The sequence below is a fragment of the Nycticebus coucang genome, chromosome 5 (assembly GCF_027406575.1).
Source record: "Nycticebus coucang isolate mNycCou1 chromosome 5, mNycCou1.pri, whole genome shotgun sequence".
In the NCBI taxonomy this organism is placed as follows: domain Eukaryota; kingdom Metazoa; phylum Chordata; class Mammalia; order Primates; family Lorisidae; genus Nycticebus; species Nycticebus coucang.
Window position 1 is genome coordinate 24,162,281 of NC_069784.1, and position 22,824 is coordinate 24,185,104.

Below are 22,824 nucleotides of genomic sequence, written 5' to 3' on the forward strand. Positions count from 1 at the left end.
CCTCCCGAGTACTTGGGACTACAGGTGCCTGCCACAATGCCCGGCTATTTTTTTGTTGCATTTTGGCTGGGCCAGGTTCGAACCCACTACCCTCGGTATATGTGGCCGACGTCCTACTCACTGAGCCACAGGCGCTGCCCTGTTTTATCAAATTTTGAATAATGTTAAAAGTTTTAGGCCAAAATATACTTAAATAGGGTCTAATTGTATATGGGAGGTAGTGACTTGATAAAATATAACAAGGGTTCTAAGCCTTGATTGAACATTAAAATCACTTGAGCTTGTAAAATATACTAATACTGGCTGGGTGTGGTGGCTCACACCTGTAGTCCCAGCACTGTGGGAGGCCGAGGCGGGTGGATTGTCTGAGCCCAGAGGTTCAAGACCAGTATGAGCAGCAGTGAGCCAGAGCAAGACCCCGTCTCTACTAACAACATCAAAAAAACAGCCAGCACCGCCAGAGGAAGAAGAAAATCAACAAAAAAGGAGTACTTCAAACAGAAGAATGAACAAGCACACTGAAATTAAAAATAAAAAAAATTAAAAAAAAAATATATATATATACTAATGCTTAGGCCCACCTCTGCACTAAATCAAATCTAAAGATTGTGATTTAATTTGGCTGGTGTGGGCCTGAGCATCAGTATGTATTGGTCAAGAAAGAACCCATTAGTTGAAAGCAATAGCTAACTTCCTTAGACTTCTTCCACTTTGTCAACAAAAATTGACAATAATAATACTCATAATTATCCCACTCTTCTTACAGGAGTCAAGAACGAACTTATGCACTGAAACTAAAACTGCATGTCCCCAGGTTCCCTCTGCCCCATTGACAGGGGTCCTTTGTGCTTAGAGTAGCAAGTTGCTTCCCTAGATGTCCTCTGTCTTCTCGACAAGGTGAAGAGGGTGTTCCATATTTAAGCCTAAGTCCATACATAGTTTTTCAGATTTTCTTCTATTGATAGGCATTTACTTACTAACACAGTTAGGGTCTACCTTGAGTACACAAAGACTAATTATAATTTTATACTTGTTCATTTTCAGCCTTTGTTGTATCTGAACTTAGACTTTTAAATTAAAATTCTTTGACTGTGAGCTTCAGAGTTGTAGAAGCTTTAAAATTGTAACAAGTATTAAACATTTTTGTAAAGTTAGTGGTTTAGGAGGGTTAGAGTTTATTTAAAATATTTTTATGTTAGATTTGAATACTTAATTATATGTAAGGTGTCATTTTCCATGACAAATACTATGGTCATTGACTCAACTATGGCTATCAGGAATACCAACCTTGAGATAAATGCCTCATTCAATTGTAGTAAAGTCTTTGGTAGGCCCAGGCAGGAGGATCAAGTTCAAGACCAGCCTGTGCAACATAGTGAGACCTGATGTACCTTGTGTCTACCTTGGGTTTCACAAAGATTCTGTCTCAAAAAAAACAAAAACTAAACAAAACTCATATTCACAAAGAAATTCACAAAGAAGTCATACTCTAACTTTATCCTTGTTTTTGCCAGATTCCACAAGAAGCTCTGTATTTCCAGGTCAAATTTCATTTCTGACATTAATTCCCAAAAAGCTTTCCACATATTCTGTTCCTTTCTCTTATCCCATCCTAACTTATGAAAGACTTTTACTGCACCCTGTGAGATTCAGAGTCCATTCTGAGAGCCTGGCCCTACATTCACGACTACTTCTTTTCTCTTGACGTAACAAAAACTTGACACTCCCCTGAGGACATTGCTTCTTCCCCTACTGCCCATTAAAGAACAAACTTTTTCCTTATAGTTCTTGTACCCAGAGTCAAGGCCTGAAGTAGCACACTGTTATACTTCATGAACCTTGGGCAGCACCTGTGGCTCAGTGAGTAGGGCACCGGCCCCATATACCGAGGGCCAAACTGCAACAAAAAATAGCTGGGCATTGTGGCTGGTGCCTGTAGTCCTAGCTACTTGGGAGGCTGAGGCAAGAGAATCGGCTGAGCCCAAGAGCTGGAGGTTGCTGTGAGCTGTGATGCCACGGTGAGCTGTGATGCCACGGCACTCTACTGAGGGTGACAAGTGAGACTTTGTCTCTAAAAAAAAATAAAAGAAAATACTTCATGAACCTCATGTTGTCAGATCATACCAGCCCTCTGGTGCTAGCACCTAGAGACTACCTGACTTACTGTTACTCTCTCCAACACCACTCCTATCATTATTTTGGGGTATTACAATATACATCTAACTGATCCTTCTGATAACTTAGCTTCTTATTTTTAAAAACCCCTTGTCCTATGTCCAGGCACAGTGGCTCATGCCTGTAATTCTAACACTTTGGGATGCTGAGGCAGATGGATCACCTGAGCTCAAGAGTTTAAGACCAACCTGAGCAACAGCAAGACCCCATATCTACTAAAAACAGAAAAACTAGCCAGGCATGCTGGCAGGCTCCTGTAGTCCCTCCTACTCAGGAAGCTAAGACAAGAGGATCACTTGAGCCCAAGAATTTGAGGTTGCTATGACCTGTGATGCCACTGCACTCTACGCAGGACAACAGGATGAGACTCTATCTCAAAACGAACAAACTCCTGCCCTCTATTGATCTTTATCTCTAACATACCTCAGCCACTCACTCCCATGGTTTACCTGAGCCCTTATCATTTCCAGTATCTGTATTTTCTCCAAAATCTGAATATTATGTATCTACCACTGTTATTGCCTCATTCACTCTAAAACCTCATATCCAACAATTCGTTGACCTGACTAGGACCTCTAATCCCTTGGTTTTACCACTGTCTCATTTCCTTAAGCCTTCTTTTTTCACCAGGCTTAAATTCTAGTCATTAAAATCACTAATTCTCATTGCCCAGAACTCCCTTAGCATTTTCTTTGTGGTATGCAGCATTGAGTATGTCCAACTCAGACTACTCCATGCCTGCAACTTTGCAGAGGCTAGGAAAAAATAGAACCATTTTGACTAGTCTTACTTTATTTTTTCTTAATTTTAGATCAATATGTAGGTACAAATAATGAGGTTACATTGTTTGCATTTGTTAGGTAAAAGTCCATGTTGTAGTTGAGCCCTTCACCAGGAAGTGTGCCATATACCCCTACGTTATACCCATTAGGTGAAACCCCTCCGCCTTCTTCTTCCTCCTCCTTTGCTCCTCCCCCTGCCCCCACTTGAATTTAAATGTGTTTTTTTTTTCTTCTGTGAATGTCTGGTAGTTCATCTACTAGTTTTATATTTAAGTACATTGGATGCTTGTTTTTCCATTCTTGTGATACTTTAGTTAAAAGGATGTTCTCCAAATCCATCCATCCATACAAAAGATATGAAGTCTCCATCTTTCTTTATGGCTGAATAGTATTCTGTGGTATACATACAGGGCACTTGGGTTGTTTCCACATTTCTTTTTGTTTGTTTTTTTGAGGCAGACTCTTAACTTTCTTGCCTCCAGTAGACTGCCATGGCGTCATGGCTCACAGAAATCTCAAACTCTGGGCTCAAGCAATCCTCTTGTCTAGCCTCCCAAGTAGCTGGAACTACAGGCACCTGCCACAACACCTGGCTATTTTTTATATTTAGAGACGGTGTCTTGCTCTTACTTAGGCTGGTCTTGAACTTGTGAACTCAAGCGATCCACCTGCCTCGGCCTCCCAGCGTGCTAGGATTATAGGCATGAGCCACTACTCATTTCCACATCTTAGTGATTATGAATTCAGCTGCAGTAAACATTCTAGTGCAAATGTGCTATAGTAAAATGATTTTTTTTCTTCTGAGTAGATACCTAGTAATGGAATTGTGGGATCAAATGGAAGATCTACTTTTAGCTCTTTGAGTATTCTCCTAACTTATTTCCAAATGGGCTGTATTAGTTTGCAATCCCACCATCAGTGTATAAGTGTTTCCTTCTCTCCTGCACTCATGCCAGCATCTGCAGCTTTGGGACTTTGTGTGTGGCCTATTCTTACTGGGATTGGGTGATATCTCAAGGTGGTTTTGATTTGCATTTCTCTAATGATAATGGACAGCAGGCATTTTTTTCATGTGTTTGTTGGCCATTCTTCTGTCTTCTTGGTTCTGTTCCTGTCTCTTGCCCAGTGATAAATAGAGTTGTTTGCTCTTTTCTTGTTGATTAGTTGGTGTTCTCTGTAGATTCTGCTTATTAGGCTTTTGTCAGATTTGTAGCATGAAAATATCTTTTCCTATTCTGAAGGTTGTCTATTTGCTTTTGTTGTTGTGTCCTTAGCTATGCAGAAGCTTTTTAGCTTAATTATATCCATTTATTTTTTTTGTTGTTGTTGTTGCTGCAGTTACCAATGGGGTCATTCCTCATAAAATCTTTTCCTAGGCCAGTGTTACCAACGGTTTTTCCAACATTTTCTTCTAGAATTTTTATCATTTTATGTTTTAGATTTAAATCTTTTATTCAGCATTAGTAAATTTTTGTTAAGTGGTGAGAGGTGTGGGTCCACTTTTAGTATTTTACACGTGGCTAACCAGTTTTCCCAGCACCATTTATTAAACAGAGATTCTTTTCCCCAGTATAATTTATTGAAGATCAGATGGCGATATGTAGCTGTTTTCACCTCTAGGTTCTCTATTCTGTTCCATAGATCTATGTCTCTATTTTTGTGCCAATACCATGCTGGTTTTTTGTTTGTTTTAAGACAGAGTCTCACTTTGTCGCCCTTGGTAGAGTGCTGTGGCATCATAGCTCATGGTCACAGCAACCTCAAACTCTTAGGCTCAAGCAATCCTCTTCCCTCAGTTTTTTTTTTTTTTAGAAGAGATGGGGTCTCACTGTTGCTCAGGCTGGTCTCAAACTCACGAGCTCAAGCAACCTACCTGCCTTGGCCTCCCAGAGTACTAAGACAACAGGCGTTAGCCACCGTGCCTGGCACCATGCTGTTTTGATCAATATAGACTTGTAGTATAACTTGAAGTCTGGTAACATGATGCCTCCAGATTTGTTTTTATTTCTTAGAATTTTGTTGGCTATTTGGATTTTTTTTCAGGTTCCATAGGACACGAAGAACAGTTTTTTCAAGTTCTTGAAAGTATGATTTTGGCGCTTTAATGGGAATTGCACTAAATATGTGGATTGCTTTGGGTAGTGTGGACACTTGTTGGGAAGAAGGTTGATTCTTCCCAGCCATGTGCATGGTTTGTTCTTCCATTTGTTTAATGTCTTCTGTTGTTTCTTTTTCAAGGTTTCATAGTTCCCTCTACAGAGATACATCCTTTGTTAGGTATAGCCCAGGTATTTCATTTTCTTTGAAGTTACTGTGAAGGATATTTTGTCTTTGCTTTTATTCTCAACTTGATTGTTACTGGCATATACAGTGAAGGCCACTGATTTGTGAATATTGATTTTACATCCCAAGATGTTACTTTGTTTCTTGATCACTTCCAGGAGACTTGTGGTTGAGTCCCTGGGGTTTTCTAAGTTATAAGATAATATCATCAGCAGAGAGTAAGAGTATGACCTTCTCTGCCTCCATTTGAATGCCCTTGATATCCTTCTCTTGTGTGATTGCACTAGCTAGAACTTCTAGCACTATGTTGAATAGTATTGGCAATAGTGGGCAACTTTGCTTCTAGTGCTAAGTGAAAAAGCTTTTAGTTTTGCTCCATTCAGTATGATATTGGTGGTGGATTTGTCGTAGATGGCTTCTATCAGTTTAAGAAATGTCCCTCCTATGGCTATTTTCTCAAGTGTTCTCATCAGAAAAGGATGCAGAGATTTGTTGAATACTTTTTCCACCTCTGTCGACGGTATCATATGGTCTTTGTTTTTGCTTCTTTTTATGTAGTAAATTACATTTATGGATTTACATATGTTGAACCAGCCTTGCATCCCTGGGATAAAGCACCATCTGATGGTGATATACAATTTTTTTTAATATGTAGCTGTATTCTGTTTGCTAGGATTTTATTGAATTTTTAAAAAAAAATTTTTTTTTGAGATAGAGTCTTAAGCTCTGTTGCCCTGGGTAGAGTGCCATGTCATCACAGCTCACAGCAACCTCAAAACTCCTGGGCTTAAGCGATTGTACTGCCTCAGCCTTCCAGGTAGCTGGGATTTTTTGTTGCAATTGTCATTGTTATTTAGCTGGCCTGGGCTGGGTTCGAACCTGCCACCCTCGATGTGTGTGGCTGGTGCCATAACCACTGTGCAATAGGCAACAACCCCTTATTGAATATTTTTGTCTCAATATTCATTAATGACACTGGTCTGTCATTTTCTTTTTTTTTTGGACCCTTTCCTGGTTTTGGTATCCGGTGATTTTTGCTTCGTAGAAAGAGTTGGGGAGGGTTACTTCCTTCTCAATGTTTTGGAATAGGTTCTGCAATATACGGATGTTCTTTTTTTTTTAAGAGACAAAGTCTCACTTTGTCACCCTCGGTAGAGTGCTGTGACGTCACAGGACTCAGAGCAACCTCCAGCTCCTGGGCTTAGGCGATTCTCTTGCCTCAGCCTCCCAAGTAGCTGGGACTACAGGCACCCGCCACAGCACCCGGCTATTTTTTTGTTGCAATTTGGCCAGGGCTGGGTTTGAACCCACCACCCTTGGTATATGGGGCTGGCGCCCTACCCACTGAGCCACAGGCGCCACCTGGGATGTTCTTCTTTTAAGCTTTGGTGTAATTCTTTGGTAAAACCATCTGGTCCAGGACTTTTCTTTATTGGAAGTTTTTTTGTTTTTTTTGCAATTTCAGTTCTTGATATTGGTCTGTTCAAAAGTTCTAATTCTTTCTGTTGAGTTTAGGGAGGTGGTGTGATTCTCCAGGTATTGGTCCATTTCCTCCATGTTTTCAAATTTCTTGGCATAAAGTTTTTTGTAGTAATCAGTGATGACCTTTTATATACCCATTTTCATTTCTGCTTGAGGTTATTAGCAATCTTACTTTTCTCTTCCTAGTTAATCTGACCAAGAGTTAATTGACTTTATTAATAATCTTTTCAAAGAACCAACTTTTTGTTTCACTCATCTTCCAAATGCTTCTTTGTTCTCAATTTCATTTAATTCTGGTCCAATTTTGGTATTTCTTTTCTTCTGCTAGATTTAGGATTGGATTTCTCTTTGTTTTCTATTTCTTTGAGATGATTGTTAGGTTGTTGAGTTGTGCTCTTTCTGTTTTTTGGATGTGGGTGTTTAATGAGATAAATTTCCCTCTTAGGCCTGGCTTTGAAGTACAGATTTTGATAGGTTTTGGCTTTATTATCATTTTGTTCAAAGAATGTAATAATTTCTTTCTTTACCTCCTCCTTGACTCAGCTGTCATTTACCTTAAGGATGTTTAGTTTCCACAACTTTGTGTGGAAATGAAGGTTTTTGTTAGAATTGAGTTTCTACTTTTATTCAGCAGTGGTCTGAAAAGATACAAGGTATAATTTCTATTCTTTAAATTTGTTGGGATTTGATAGGTGCTCTAAAATATGATCAATTTTGGAGAATGATCCATGGGCTGACAAGAAGAACTCAGTATTATTGGGTAGAATGTTCTACATATATCTGTTAAGTCCATTTATTCTAAAGTTGTGTTTAAGTCCATTGCTTCTTTGTTTAGTTTCTGGTTAGAGGATCTGTCCATTTCTCTCAGAGGAGTATTGAAGTCACCAGTTATGATGGTGTTGCAGGATATCATGTTCAGATGTTCAATTTATGTATCTGGGAGCATTTAAGTTGGGTGCATAGATATGGAGGATTGAAATGTCTTCTTGTTGTATTGTTCTGTTGACCAGTAAATAGTGTCCATCGTTGTCTTTCTTTCTTTCTTAATTTTTTTTATTGTTTGGGATTCATTGAGGTACAAAGAATTAGGTTACATTGCATTTTCTTTGTCTTTCTTTACTTTTGTCTCGAAGCCCAAGGAATCTGCAAATAAAATGGCAATTCCTGCTTTATCTCTGATTTCCATTTGCTGAAAATATTGTTTTCCAACTCTTCAACATGAGTCTTGTTTTGTCCTTTGAGGTTATATGTGTTTCTTGAGGGCAGCATATATTTTCTTTGTATCTTTTTATCTAGTCATCTGGCCTGTGCCTCTTCATTGGGGAGTTCAAGCCATTCACATTTATTGAGAGAATTGATAGGTATGGTGGTGTTCTGTTCATCTTGTTTTGTAGAAGTCTATTTGCTTAGTTTATCCCTTGTGCCATTGTAGAACCCGGGCTTACTTACTCTTTTAGTTTCTGGGTGTCTTTTATTTTTATTCATTCATTTTTTTGAGACAGAGTCTTACTTTGTCACCCTTGGTAGAGTGTCATGGCATAACAGCTCACAGAAGCCTCCAGCTCTTGGGTTTAGGCGATTCTCTTGCCTCAGCCTCCTGAGTAGCTGGAACTACAGGCACCCACCACAATGCCCGGCTATTTTTTGTTGCAGTTTGGCCAGGGGCTGGGTTCGAACCTGCTACCCTTGGTATATGGGGCTGACGCCCTACTCACTGAGCCATAGGGACCACCCAGTTTCTGGGTGTCTTTACTTTGCTTATGATCCATTGTGATGGTCACTGTATAGAATGGATCACAGTATTTCCTGCAGAGCTGATCTTATTGTGGCAAATTTCCTCCATGTTTGCTTGTCAGTAAAAGATTTGATTTATCTTTCAAATATGAAACTTAGTTTAGCAATATACAGAATCTTAGGCCAAAGTTTTGCTTTGTGTAAGAAGGTTAAAGACAGATGACCAGTCTCTTCTGACTTGTAAAGTTTCCACTGAAAAGTGTGCTGTCACCCCACTCCTGTGGCTCAAAGGAGTAGGGTGCCGGCCCCATATGCTGGAGGTGGCGGGTTCAAGCCCAGCCCCAGCCAAACACTGCAAAAAAATAAAATAAAATGTTTTTCCATTTGTCGCTTATACTTGGAGAATTTTCTCTTTCATTTTGACTTTGGCCAAGTTAATTACAATGTATCTAGGAGATGCTTTGTTTGAATTGAGGCTGGAGTTCTAATTTGGAAGCAGCAGAAAAGTTTGTGAAGGGGTTTAAGTTTGTGAACAGTGAGGGGTATGTTTTGAACGAAATATTCAATTGTGACGAAACAGGCCTTTATGTTTTTAGGTTTTTATATTTTAATTTTGTTAATTTATATTTTTATTCAAATATTATTTGTTAATATTTTACCTTAAAATTCAGTGTATTTACTGTTAAAATCATTTTAAAAATTTGAGTTTGTGGGACCCAGGAATGGATTAATCGAGTTTCTGTTATTTTAAAGGGGAAAAATTGTCTTGGAACTCAAATAGGATTCTGGAACAGATTATGTTTGGATTCCAAGGTATCACTGTAATTCACAACTGTAATCCTAGCTCTCTGAGAGGCCCAGGGAGGATTGCTTAAAGTCAAGAGTTCAAGACCAGACTGAGAGGCCCAGTGTGGAGCCTCATGCCTATAATCCTAGCTGTCTGGGGGGCTGAGGCAGGTGGGTTACGTGAGATCCCATCTCTGCTAAAAATAGAAAAACTAGTGGGATGTTTGGTGGGCACGTGTAGTCCCAGCTACTCAGGAGGCTGAGACAGGAGAATCACTTCAACCCAAGAGTTTGAGGTTATAATGAGCTAGCCTGGGCATCTGAGCAAGACCTTATCTCAAAGGTCTGTTTTTTTCATGTTATAGCTAATAGGTACTTTCACTAGGAAAAGTGAGTCCTAGATACTGATAGGAAGCTTATAAACTAACTGATTAAACCTCCTAGTTCTAAGAAATCTCTTCATGAGGAATTTTCTGTTTTCTCTGTTCCCATTATTATTTATTTCATTCTTGGAACTATAATTTCTAAAACTATTTTTCTCTCCTGAATGTATTAGAGTTAAAATGTGTCTATCTATTTCTTCTTTGATCCATTTTATAGTTAAAACATCTTCAGATAAAAGAAAGGAACCCAAGTGTATCCGGGGACATTTAAAGAAAAAAAGAAAGGAAACTAGTTTGTTGAGCACCTTCTGTGTCCCAGACAGTATGCTAGGTAGACACATTAACTTATTTAACCTCAAAACAGCCCTGTCATCTGCTCTTATTATTCCTGTTTTAAAAATAAGGAAGCTGAAACTCAAAGAAGTTAGAATATGAGATGAGTTTATATTATTATTTTACTTTTTATTTTTTGAGTCAATGTCATTTTGTTGCCCTCAGTAGAGTGCTGTGGCATCATAGCTCATAGCAACCTCAAACACTTGGGCTCAAGGGATCCTCTTGCCTCAGCCTCCTGAGTAGCTGGGACTACAGGTGCCCACCACAAAGCCTGGCTATCTTTAGATACAGAATCTCAATCTAGCTCAGGCTGGTCTTGAACTCCTGAGCTAAAGCAATCCACCGGCCTCAACCTCCCAGACACCAGGATTACAGGCGTGAGCTACCACACCTAGCTGAGATGAGTATATTTTACAGTACATTTTCTAAAAAGTATTTTTTCTTGGCATTTTTACCTACTCTGGGTGGCTCAGAGAGTGCCAAAAATATACTACAAATCTAATACAGTTTTTTCCTTTATTAAAATGTGCACGCATTTTTTTGGCACTGTCTTTATGTACTATGGTAGAATATACTGATACTCTGCAGGGGTCCTCAAACTGCGGCCCCTGGGCCACATGCGACGGTGTGATAGTATTTGTTCCCATTTTGTTTTTTTACTTCAAAATAAGATATGTGCAGTGTGCATAGGAATTTGTTCATAGTTGTTTTTTTTTTTAAACTATAGTCCGGCCCTCCAATGGTCAGAGGGATAGTGAACTGGCCCCCTATTTAAAAAGTTTTGAGGACCCCTGAATGAAACTTTGAGATGTATAGAGTTCTGTTTGTTTTTTACTAAATGTCTGCAGAATACTTGCTTTATAAGTTCTTATATGTGTTTTTTTGTTTGTTTGTTTTGAGACAGAGTCTCACTATGTCTCCCTCATTAGAGTACTATGGCATCACAGCTCACAGCAACCTCAAATACTTAGGTGTAAGTGATTCTCTTGCCTCAGCCTCCCCAGTTGCTGGGACTAGATGTGCCCGCCACAATGGTCGGCTATTTTTTTTTTGTTGTTGCAGTTGTCATTGTTGTTTAGCTGGCCTGGGTCAGGTTCAAACTCACCAATCTTGGTGTATGTGGCCAGTGCCATAACCAACGGGCTACGGGGCACTAAGCCTCTTGTATGTGTTTTTATAATTTTTCCCTAACTTCTTTGCTGACAGCTATCAAGGAAGAGTTAATTATTTGAATATTTAATTAGTGATTATTACTTTGCAATTACCAACAAATAGATTTGACACTGCCTCTTAGTATGTTGATATGTCTTTAGATAGCTGTTCTTTCATATTAGAATAAACTCAGGACTAACTGAAAGTTAGTAACCTGCCCCTATTACTATTAGTAATTAGTTTCTTATCTCAGACAATTCTCCTAACCTTCCATTGTCCTCACCTATAAAGCAGAGAAGTTCTACAACTCTGGGAATCTCTAGTCCAGTCCCCTTTAAAGCTAAAAAGATAGTACTAATAATAAAGCTCTGAGTAAAAACAACTGTCTTGGCTCTCCTGTGAGAGCGAGGCACTGGTTTTTATAATGAATAATTGCTTGGATTATTAATTGTCAGATAATACAGATTACAGATGATTGAGGTGCCTATCCATAGATGTTCTCAATTCAAAAAAACTAAAATTAAGGGTGGTGCCTGTGGCTCAAAGGAGTAAGACGCCGGCCCCATATGCCAGAGGTGGCAGGTTCAAACCCCGTCCCAGCCAAAAACTGCAAAAAAAAAAAAAAAAACCCATAAAATTAAATAGTTAGATTGAAAAGAATGTTAGCCTTGTAATACAGTTGTATTTAGTGGTATGTAATGTGCAAAAAAGCACAGTCTTTTAGATGAAGAATTTTTAAAAATGTAATAGGTGATTTACTATTCTGTTTTAGACATTGTGTTGATACTAGTCCATGTATAACTTGCAGACTTTATTTATTTTGGGGGTGGGGGGAGACAGACTCTCACTTTATCACCCTTCGTAGAGTACCATAGCATGATAGCTCACAGCAACCTCAAACTCTTGAGATCAAGCAATTCTCTTGCCTAAGCCTCCCAAGCAGCTGGGACTACAGGCACCCACCACAATGCCAGGCTATTTTTAGAGACGGGGGTCTTGCTCTGAGTCAGGCTAGTCTCACACCTATGAGCTCAGGCAATCCACCCACCTCGGCCTCTCAGAGTGCTAGGATTACAGGTGTAAGCCACTGCCCTTGGCCTAGACTTCCTTTAGTCAGAGACAAGTCTGTTGGTTTTAAGTTTTCAAATTACCTATTTTATTGTTTGTCTTTAATTAGGCAAGTAAAACTTGAGATGGATCAGTATAAAGAAGAGCTGTCTAACATGGAAAAAGAAATTATGCACTTAAAACGAGATGGAGAAAACAAAGCATTGCATCTTTCTCAATTAGATATGATCTTAGATCAAACAAAGACAGAATTAGAAAAGAAAACAAATGCCGGTAAGCAATGGTTAGATGAGCTTAACTGCCTACATATTTATACTTAAGAAGTGAAATAAAGGGAGAATTTGGGATGATGGGGCTGAAAGGAACAATGAACCGTCAGTATTTTGCTTCTTGGAGATGAATGAAGTTGAATATTCTTAATTATAGTTGTATATAAAGTTCTTAATAACACATGATTTGTATATAGTTCTAAAATTATTCTCTCCTCTTAATAGTGAAGGAGTTAGAAAAGTTACAACACCATACTGAAACTGAACTAACAGAAGCCTTACAGAAACAGGAAGCACTAGAGGCTGAACTACAGAATGCTCATGGAGAATTAAAAAGTACTTTGAGACAACTCCAGGAATTGAGAGATGTACTACAGAAGGCTCAATTATCATTAGAGGAAAAATATACTACTATAAAGGACCTTACAGCTGAAGTAAGGTGAGTTAAATAATAAGAAATGATAATCACAATTACAGATTTTTCATTTTTTATTACTTAAGTCCTTGGGTTATATAATAAATTTATTATTGAATTCCAGATGTCTAAACTTCTTGACTGCCTTTGGCTCACTGTGGCTTATCTTAGCCCATCCCGTGCTTTATCTAACTAATTAATCTGTTGCTACTGGCTGCCAAAATTTCCATCCTCAGTCTTGGACTGTTTTGTACTAGTTTGAACTCATTTATTTCCTTATAACACTGCCCTTCCCCTATCTCATTTTAAGTGGTAAAAACTGATTGGGCAAGTATATAGCAGTGGCTAATAGCAAAAAAAAAAAAAATGCCAGGTTCCAGGTTTATGCCGAGGACTTCACATACGATGTCTCACTCATTTCCTTACAACAAACCCATCAGGTAAGCGTTATCATCTTCTCATAGTAAGGAAAGTGAAACTTGAGAAAATTAAATAAAATTCCAAAAGATATACAAGTAGTATGGTCTAGAGAAGGGAATTAAGCATGTCTGTCCAACTCTAATGTCACCGATACCATAGATGTGTGTTGCCATGCGAACACACATCTATAGTGAATGGAGGTAGGAAGCCAGACCAGAGCCAAAGTATGGGATATTTAGATTTAGAAAAGGAAAACAGAGTTACAAATCAGGATGTAAAAGTGGAATAAAAGAACGGGATAAGGCTTGGCACCTGTAGCATAGTGGTTATGGCGTCAGCCACATACACTGAGGCTAGCGAGCTCGAACCCAGCCCAGGCCAGCTAAACAACAATGACACTGCAACAAAAAAATAGCTAGGCATTGTGGCGGGAGCCTGTAGTCCCAGCTACTTGGGAGGCTGAGGCAAGAGAGCTTAAGTCCAAGAGTTTGAGGTTGCTCTGAGCTGTGACGTAACGGCACTCTACTGAGGGTGACATAGTGAGACTCTGTCTCAAAAAAAAAAAAAGAACAGGATAAAAAGAAGCTAGATGACCCAGTAACTTAGATGTTTTGCCCTAGGACGCATTCTTTTCTATCTACAAACTCATCCTTAGTAAATTTCCTGTGGTTTTAAATATACTTGTTATCTTGCTTGAATATTTTTAAGAGGTATCTCAAACTTGGCCAGAATAGAACTCATTTATTTCCTTATAACACTGCTCTTCCCCTATCTCATTATCATACCATTGCTCACACCAGAAATCAGTGAGATGATTCTTATCTTTTCCATCCCTTTTAAAATTCAGTCTATTAGCAAGTCATGTCAACTTTATTTCCAAAACATATTCTGGCCCTTGATTTCCTGGCCTCTTTTCTTTTTTTTTTTTTTTAATTTATCCTGGCCTCTTTTCTATTACTACCTCAGCACAAGTCATCATCATCTCTCACCTGGTCTGTTTCTATGGTTTCTTGACTAGTTTTCCTGCTTAGATTCATGAAATTCCCCCTCAACCCCCACAATCTATTCTCCACAAAATAGATTTATGTTTATGATTTAAAACATAAATCAGATCATATTGCTTCTAGTGACTTTTCAAAGCATTCAGAATAACATCCAAGCTCTTTTGGAAATGAAAATCAAAAGTACATTGAGATACCAGTTCATACCCACAAGGATATGATGACATTACAAAAAAAATAATGAACAGGCAAACATGATGGTTCATGCCTATAATCTCAGCATTTTCAGAGGCCCAAGTGAGAAGATCCCTTGAAGCCAGGAGTTTGGTACCAGCCTGAGCAACATAGCCAGATCCTGTCTCTAAAAAAATGTTTAAAAATTAGTCAGATGTCGGGAGGCACCTGTAGCTCAAAGGAGTAAGGCACCGGCCCCATATGCCGGAAGTGGAAGGTTCAAACCCAGCCCTGGCCAAAAACTGCAAAAAAAAAAAAAAAACCTAGAAAAATTAGTCAGATGTCAACTCAGTGCCTGTAGCTCAGTGAGTAAGGACACCAGCCACATACACCAAGGCTGGCGAGTTCGAGCCCAGCCCAGGCCTGCTAAACAACAATGACAACTACAACCAAACATAGCCAGGCGTTGTGGCGGGTGCCTGTAGTGCCAGCTACTTAGGAGGCTGAGGCAAGAGAATCTCTTAAGCCCAAGAGTTTGAGGTTGCTGTGAGCTGTGACACTATGGCACTCTACTCAGGGTGACATAGTGAGATTCTGGCTAAAAAAAAAATTAGTCAGGCATGGTAGTGGGTCTGTAGTCCTAGCTACTTGGGAGCTGAAGTAGGAGGACTTGAGCTCAGGGGTCTGAGGTTATACTGAGCTATTATCACACCACTGCTTTCCAACCTGGGTGACAGAGTGAGGCACTATCTTGAAACAAACAGACAGAAAGTTTGACAAGTGTGGGTAAAAATTATACATTGCTCGAGGGAACCTAAAATGATGCAACTGTGGAGAACAGTTTGACATTCCTCAATAAGGTGAACATAGAATTACCACATGCAGTATATTACCTAGTAATTATATTCCTGGTTATATACCCAAAAGGATTGAAAACAAGTATTCAAACAAAAATTGTACATAGATGTTCTTAGTAGCTCTGTTTATAATAGCCAAAAAAAGTGAAAATAACCCAAATGTCTGTCAATTGATGAATGGATAAACAAAATATGATATATCCATACAAGGAATATTATCCAGTTATAAACAGGGATAAAATGCTGTCACATGCTATAATGTGGATGAACACTGAAAACATTATGCTAAGGGAAAGAAGCCAGACACGTTATGTAATTCCATTTATATGAACGATTCAGAGTTGGCAAATCCATAGAGATAGAAACCAGATTAATGGTTGCTAATGGTTGCTAGGGACTGGGGCAGAGAATAACTACTACAACTGCTAATGGGAATGAGCTTTCCCTTTGGGAAGATGAAAAAGCACTGTGCATAGATAGTGGTGATCTTTTCCCTTTGACAGATTGTAGTACTTTTATATAGTGCTTTTACTATTATGAATATACTTAATGCCACTGAATGGTATACTTTAAATGGTTTAAATGATAAGCTTTATGTTATATATATTTTCTAGAGTCAAAAAAAAGTCTAACAGGCTGAGCCAGAGCAAGACCCTGTCTCTCAAAATAGCCAAGCGTTGTGGTGGCAAAGGTGACAACGAAAGACTCAGTTTCAAGTCTAAGCTTCTTATGCTAGAATACAAAGCCCTACATGATTAGGTTCCTGCCTACTTCTCTGGCCTCATTTCATACCACTCTCCTGGCTCCTGGTCTTTTATTGTACTTAAAACTTACCAAGCCTGTTTCTGCTTTAGGACTTTGCCAGTAGCTGTTTCTTTTGACTGGAATACTGGTTCTATGGCCAACTTCTTGCCCTTCACATTACCTCAGTGGAGCCTTCCCCGACTACCCACTCTAAAGTAATCACCAGTCACTATTTAATGCTGTAACATAACACTTAATATTACATAATATTTTTCTTTCTTAGTTGCTTGTTATTTATAGTCTTTTCTCTTAGATATATTACAGTGTAAACTCCATGAGATCAGAGATATCTGTCTTGTTATTAAATCCACAACATTCAGAACTCTGGCAAAGGAAGCATCCAATAAATATTTGCTAAATCAGCTTTAAGTAAATTAATCCATGAAAGAAGTAAACAGTGAAATCTAAAATTCTAGATAACAGATGAATTTTAGAAGCTCAGCTATTTCCATAGATAGAAGTTAGAATTTTCTTTAAAATTAATTCATACTGTTTTCAGAATATTAGTTTTAGACTTATAACTCTTTAGACTTTTAGAAGAATAGTGAACAGCTCACTAAAGAAGTTCAAAATCTTCCTTTAAAAGTCAGTACCTTTATTTATATTGTTTCATATTTCAGACTGGAAAATCATCTGAACATTTTCAAAATCAGGCTGGGCGAGGGTACTCACGCCTATAATCCTAGCACCCTGGGAGGCTGAGGCAGAAGAATCACTTGAGGTCTGGAGTTGGAGACCAGCCTAAACAAAAACAAGACCCCATCCCTACAAAAGATAGAAAAAATAGCTGGGCATTGTGGCAGGCACCTGTAGTCCCAGCTACTTGGGAAGCTGAGGAAGGAGGATTGCTTGAGCCTAGGAGTTTGAGGTTGCTATGAGCTAAGCTGGGGCCATGGCATGGCACCTCTATCCTGGGCAATAGAATGAAACTCTTGTCTCAAGAAAAAAAAAATTTTTTTTTCAAAATCAACATTTTCAGCCTTTGTCATGTCAGAATTTAGAGTTTCAAATTAAAATTCTTTGATAAGAAGTTTCAGAGTAGGAGAAGCCTTAAAATTGTGTCAATATTAAGCATTTTTATAATATACAGTTAGGGTTTTAGAAGGGCTAGAATTTATTTAAAATATTTTAAAAGTATTTTTATCTTAGACTTTAATACTTAATTATATGTAAGGTGTCGTTTGGGGTAAAATTTCTATGAGAAATACTATGGTCATTGACTAAACTATGACTATTAAGGATACCAACTTTGGAATAAATGCCTCATTCACTTGTAATAGAGTCATGGCTATTATATGTAAAAGACTTTAAATCTCTTGATCTGTGTATGAATAATATGCATAAATTCTTATACTGTCTCAATCTTAATGTCCTAGGAGTGCTGTAACAATTTATCTGTAAAGTTTGAGTTAACTTTTACCTGTTTTCTTTTTTCTTTTTATTGGGACAGAATCACCCTGTGTAGACTGCTGTGGCTTCATAGCTCACAGCAACCTGTAACTCTTGAGCTCAGGTGATTCTCTTGCCTTAGCCTCCCAAGTAGCTGGAACTATAGGTGCCTGCCACCACTCCTGCTAGTTTTTCTATTTTTACTGGAAATGGGGTCTTGCTTTTTTCTCAGGCTGTCTCCAACTCCTGAGCTTAAGCAACCCACTGGCCTCAGCCTCCCAGAGTGCTAGGATTACAGGCATGAGCTACTGCACCTGGACACCTCTACTTTTTTTTAGAACACTATATTAGGTTTGGCTGGGCAGGGTGCCTCATACCTATAATCCCAATACTTTGGGAAGCCCAGGCAGGAGGATCACTTGTCACAACCAACCTGGACACCACAGTAAGACCCCATCTTTAAAAAAAAAATTTAAAAATTAGCCTGGTGTGGTGGCATGTGCCTGTAGTCCTAGCTACTTGGGAGGCTGAGGAAGGACGATCACTTTAGCCCAGGAGTTCAAGGTTATAGTGAGGTACAATTAGGCCCCCGCACTCCAGCCTGGGTAAGAGAGCAAGACCCCATCTCTAAAAATAAATAGATAGTATTGATGTAAATAATTTTCTTTATAGATTATCCCTTTCAATCTGAGTTAATTACATATATCCTATTGCTTTTAATTTATAGGAAAGGTAACCTGGATGGCCTAACTATTTAAAACTGTAATATTCCTACTGTCTGCTTTGACCTTTTTCCTTTGATAAATTACAGAGAATGCAAGATGGAGATTGAAGATAAAAAGCAAGAGCTCCTTGATATGGATCAGGCACTTAAGGAGAGAAATTGGGAGCTAAAGCAAAGAGCAGCTCAGGTAGAAAGATTTTTCTTAATTAGTTTTTAATGAAATTTTCCGTTTTGACACAATTACACAAGACTTCAGAGATTACCAGTTGTTTTTCTTTGCTTATAGGATTTGTTAAATTAAAAATATGTCCTCTTTTTATTTTGATATTTTTATCTTGATACATTTTACAAATTTTAAGTAAATTTTGAGAATGAAGGTTAGCTTAGTATCTGAACCTTTAATCTCTTAAATATTACTTTGTATTAGAAGAAAATGGAATTAAAGGAGTTTCTTTTGCAGCTAAGTATTAGAGGAACAAAATTATCTAGAAAGCATTATTTAGCAGTTTTCATCCAACATAATATGAAATCTGAATCAATTTAATTGTCATTACTGAACATAATCATATCTTATTAAGTTTCTATAATATATGTTGAGCTCATGAACCAGTATTAGTAAATAATTATTATTTTTCCCATTTTAAAAAATAATTTGAGATGAGTTGATGTTTCATTTACACTCGCTATAAACAATTTAAAAGCAAACAAGTTGTCACATTAGAATAAAATTGAGCAATAGAATATATACATGATTTAATGTTATTTTTATATTTAGGTTACACATTTGGATATGACCATTCGTGAGCATAGAGGAGAAATGGAACAAAAAATAATTAAATTAGAGGGTACTCTGGAGAAATCAGAATTGGAACTTAAAGAAGGCAACAAACAGGTAAATTATTTTTAAATTATGTATTTTAAATTATTTTTTTAAAATAATTTCTTGATTCATATAACATGGCTTTCTTATAGGATATATACAATGAAACCATTATGTAATTTTAATCATCTTATACATGCTACTTAATGTTCATTTTTCTTCTCTTATTTTATTTATTTACTATTATTATTATTTTTGAGACATTTTCACTTTGTCACCCTCAGTAGAGTGGAAGTATTCTTTTCTCTTCAATTTTTTGAGATAGTTTGAGTAAAATTGATATTATGTAGTAGTTCTCTTTAAATGTTTGCTAGATTTCAGCAGTGAACCCATCAGATCCTGGGCTTTTCTATCATGGGAAACTTTATTACTGCTTCAGTCTTGTAACTTGTTATTTATTGGTCTGTTTAAGTTTTCTATTTCTTCTTGGTAAGTTGTATGTGCCCAGGAATTTATCCATTTCTTCTAGGTCTTATAATTTTTTGGCATATGTAGTATTTGTAATAGTCTCTAATAATCCTTTGTATTTCTTTGGTCTTAGTTATAATATTTCCTTTCTCATCTCTGATTTTATTTATTTGGGTCTTCCATTTTTTTTCTTAATCAATCTGATTAAAAATTTGCCAGTTTAGTGTTTTTAAAGAAGTTTCTGTCTTATTGCTCTTTTGTAGTTTTTTATGCTCAATTTTATTTTTTTCTGCTCTGATCTTTAATTTTTTTCCCTCCACTAATTTTGGATTTGGTTTGTTCTTTGTTGTCCCAAAGAGCAAGAGGTGTATCATTAGATTGTTTATTTGAAGTTTTTCTATTATTTTGATGTAGGCATTTATTGCTATAAATTTCCCTCAAAGTACTGTTTTTATCATATCCCATAGATTCTGTTATGCTATATTTCCATTTTCATTTGTATCAAGACATTTTTAAATTTCTGTTTAAATTTCTCTATCAGCCCATTGGTCATTCAGGAGCCTATTGTTTAAATTGTATGTATTTACACAGTTTTCAAAGTTCCTCTTGTTATTCTAGTTTTAGTCCTTTAAAGTTAGAAAAGATACTTGATAGGATTTGACCTTTTCAAATTTGTAGAGACTTGTTTTGTGGCTGAAGATAATGGTCTATTCTGGAGAATGTTTCGTATTTTGATGAAAAGAATGTATATTCTACAGCAGTGGTGTGAACTGTTTTGTAAATGTCAGTTAGATCTATTTGGTCTAGTATATAGTTTAACTATAATTTTTTTTGTTGATTTTTCTGCCTGGATAATTTCTCCATTACTGAAACTGGGATGTTGAAGTCTTTTACTATTATTGTACTGTGATATAGCTCTTCCTTTAGATCTATTAATAAGTGCTTTATGTATTTGCATGTACTGGTATTGGGTGCCATGTACTATTTACTATTGTTATATCCTTGCTGAATTGACCCCTTAGCATTATATACTGACCTTTTTTATTTCTCTTTGTAGTTTTTACTTAAACTTTGTTTTACCTGTTGTAAGTATGGCTACTCCTACTCTTCTTGTTTCCATTTGTGTGGGATATGTTTTCACCCCTTCACTTTCTGTCTATGTGTGTCTTTATAGGCAACGTGGGTTTCTTGTAGGTAGTATATAGTTGGACCTTGTTTTTTAATGCAGTCAGCCACTGTATTTCTTTTAAGTGGAGAATTTACATTTACATTCAGCGTCATTAATAAGTAAAAACTTACTACTGCCATTTTGTCACTTATTTTCTCGTTGTTTTGTAATTTTTCTCTACTTTTCTTCCTTTCCTACTGTCATTCTTTGTGGGTAAGTGATTTTCTCTTGTAGTATGTTTTAATTTGTTGCTTTTCATTTCTAGTATATCTATAATACCTTTTTTCTTTGTGGTTACCATGCGGCTTACAAAAAACATTGTATTATTTTAACAAGTTATTTAAAACCGATATCAACTTAACTTTGATTGTAAAAAAAAAAAATAGAAAAAGAAAAGAAATAATCCCCAAAAAAACTTTACCTTTTCTCTCCACATTTTGAATTTTGGTGTCACAATTTACATTTTTTATATTGCTTGTCTTAATTGTAGTTATTATTTTTAAAAGTTTGATCTTTTAGTCTCCTTCTGAATATTTAAGTACAGTATACAACATTATTACAATATTAGTATAACAATCAAGTTAACATCCTTTTATTTTGGCTTAGAGCATTCCCTTTAGCCTTTCTTATATACTAGATCTGTTAGCAATAAATTCCCCCAGCTTTTGTTTGTTTGAGAAAGTCTTTATCTCTCCATCTTTTCTAAATGGTAGCTTTGCTGTGCACAGTCTTCTTTTTGGCATTTTTTTTTTCAGCACTCTGAATATATTTTCTTACTACCTCCTACCTTATAAGGTTCATTCTGAGAAGTCTGCTGTCAAACATATTGGATCTCCTTTATATGATATTTGCTTCTTTCCTCTCACTTTCAGGATCCTCTCTTTGTCTTGGACCTTGGAGAGTTTGATTACAGTATATGGTGGAGTATTCTTATTTAGGTTGAATCTAACTGCTGACCTTTGACCTTCCTATTCCAGCATATTTATATCTTTCTCTAGGTTTAGAAAATATTCTATTATTATTTCTTTTAAATTTTCTTTCTTTTTTTCTTGAGACAAAGTCTCACTATATCGCCCTTGGTAAAGTCCCATGGTGTCACAGCTCACAGCAACCTCAAACTCTTGAGTTTAAGCGATTGTCTTGCCTCAGCTTCCCAAGTAGCTGGGACTACCGGTGCCCACTACAACACCTGGCTATTTTTTTGTTGCAGTTGTTTAGCTGGCCCAGGCTGGGTTTGAACCCACCACCCTTGGTGTATGTGGCTGGCGCCGACGCTGTGCTATGGGCACCAAGCCTCTTTAAGTAATCTTTCTTTTTTTTTTGGCTAGGGCTGGGTTTGAACCCGCAACCTCCGGCATATAGGGCTAGCGCCAGAGCCCTACCCTCCGAGCCACAGGCACCGCCCTTTAAATAATCTTTCTACTCTTTGTCTTTCTCAGTTCCCTCCTTAACTCATTAGCCTAAATATTTGCTCTTTCAATATTGTTTCAAAGATCTTATTCCTTTTCATTCTTTTTTCTCTTCTGACTTTTCTTACTTAACAGATCTGAAAAATGATAAATTCCCTCAGCTTGTATTTGTTGAGGGAAGTCTCTGTCACTTTCCTTCTGAATGATAGCTTTGCTGTGTATTTTCAAATAGTCTATCCTTGAGTCTATCAGAATCCACTGATTCTTTCTTCTTTTGATTGGTTCTCCCTTTGATGCTATCTATTACATTTTCTATTTCATTTATTGTATTTTTCAACTCCAAGATTTTTTTTTATTATTCTAATCTCTATTAAATTTCTCTAATAAGTTTCTGAATTGATTCTCTGTCTTTTCTGGAAGTTCCTTAAAATATCTATTTTGAATTCTTTGAGAGATCACACATCTCCCTCATCGAGAGGGAGCTTCATTTTGTCTGTTGGGTGGGTCATAGTTCTCCAAATGTTCTTGTTGCTTATACATTGGAATAATACTTGATAGATTAGGTATTTTATTCTTCAAAGTCTGGCTTTGGCTTTGTTTTTGTCTGTTGATCTTCAAATATCCCTCTAGGAATTCTAAGCAAACTGACTATTGTATTTTCTGAGGCTATGATCACTATAGCTAGCCCAGCACTACAGGACACATTACCCAGGCTTGCTATGAGG

At 37.2% G+C, this 22,824-nt stretch overlaps 1 protein-coding gene across 2 annotated transcripts in view; it reads left to right on the forward strand.

Annotated features, from left to right (window-relative positions):
• The window catches only part of CCDC18 (coiled-coil domain containing 18), a 119,197-nt gene that overhangs the window by 68,072 nt on the left and 28,301 nt on the right, over window positions 1–22,824 (forward strand). For both annotated transcript variants that reach the window (XM_053590817.1, XM_053590818.1), the window contains exons 21-24: window positions 12,291–12,454; window positions 12,676–12,889; window positions 18,322–18,421; window positions 19,010–19,126. In XM_053590817.1, the coding sequence (XP_053446792.1) occupies window positions 12,291–12,454; window positions 12,676–12,889; window positions 18,322–18,421; window positions 19,010–19,126 (595 nt within the window). The remainder of the gene's footprint in view (window positions 1–12,290; window positions 12,455–12,675; window positions 12,890–18,321; window positions 18,422–19,009; window positions 19,127–22,824) is intronic.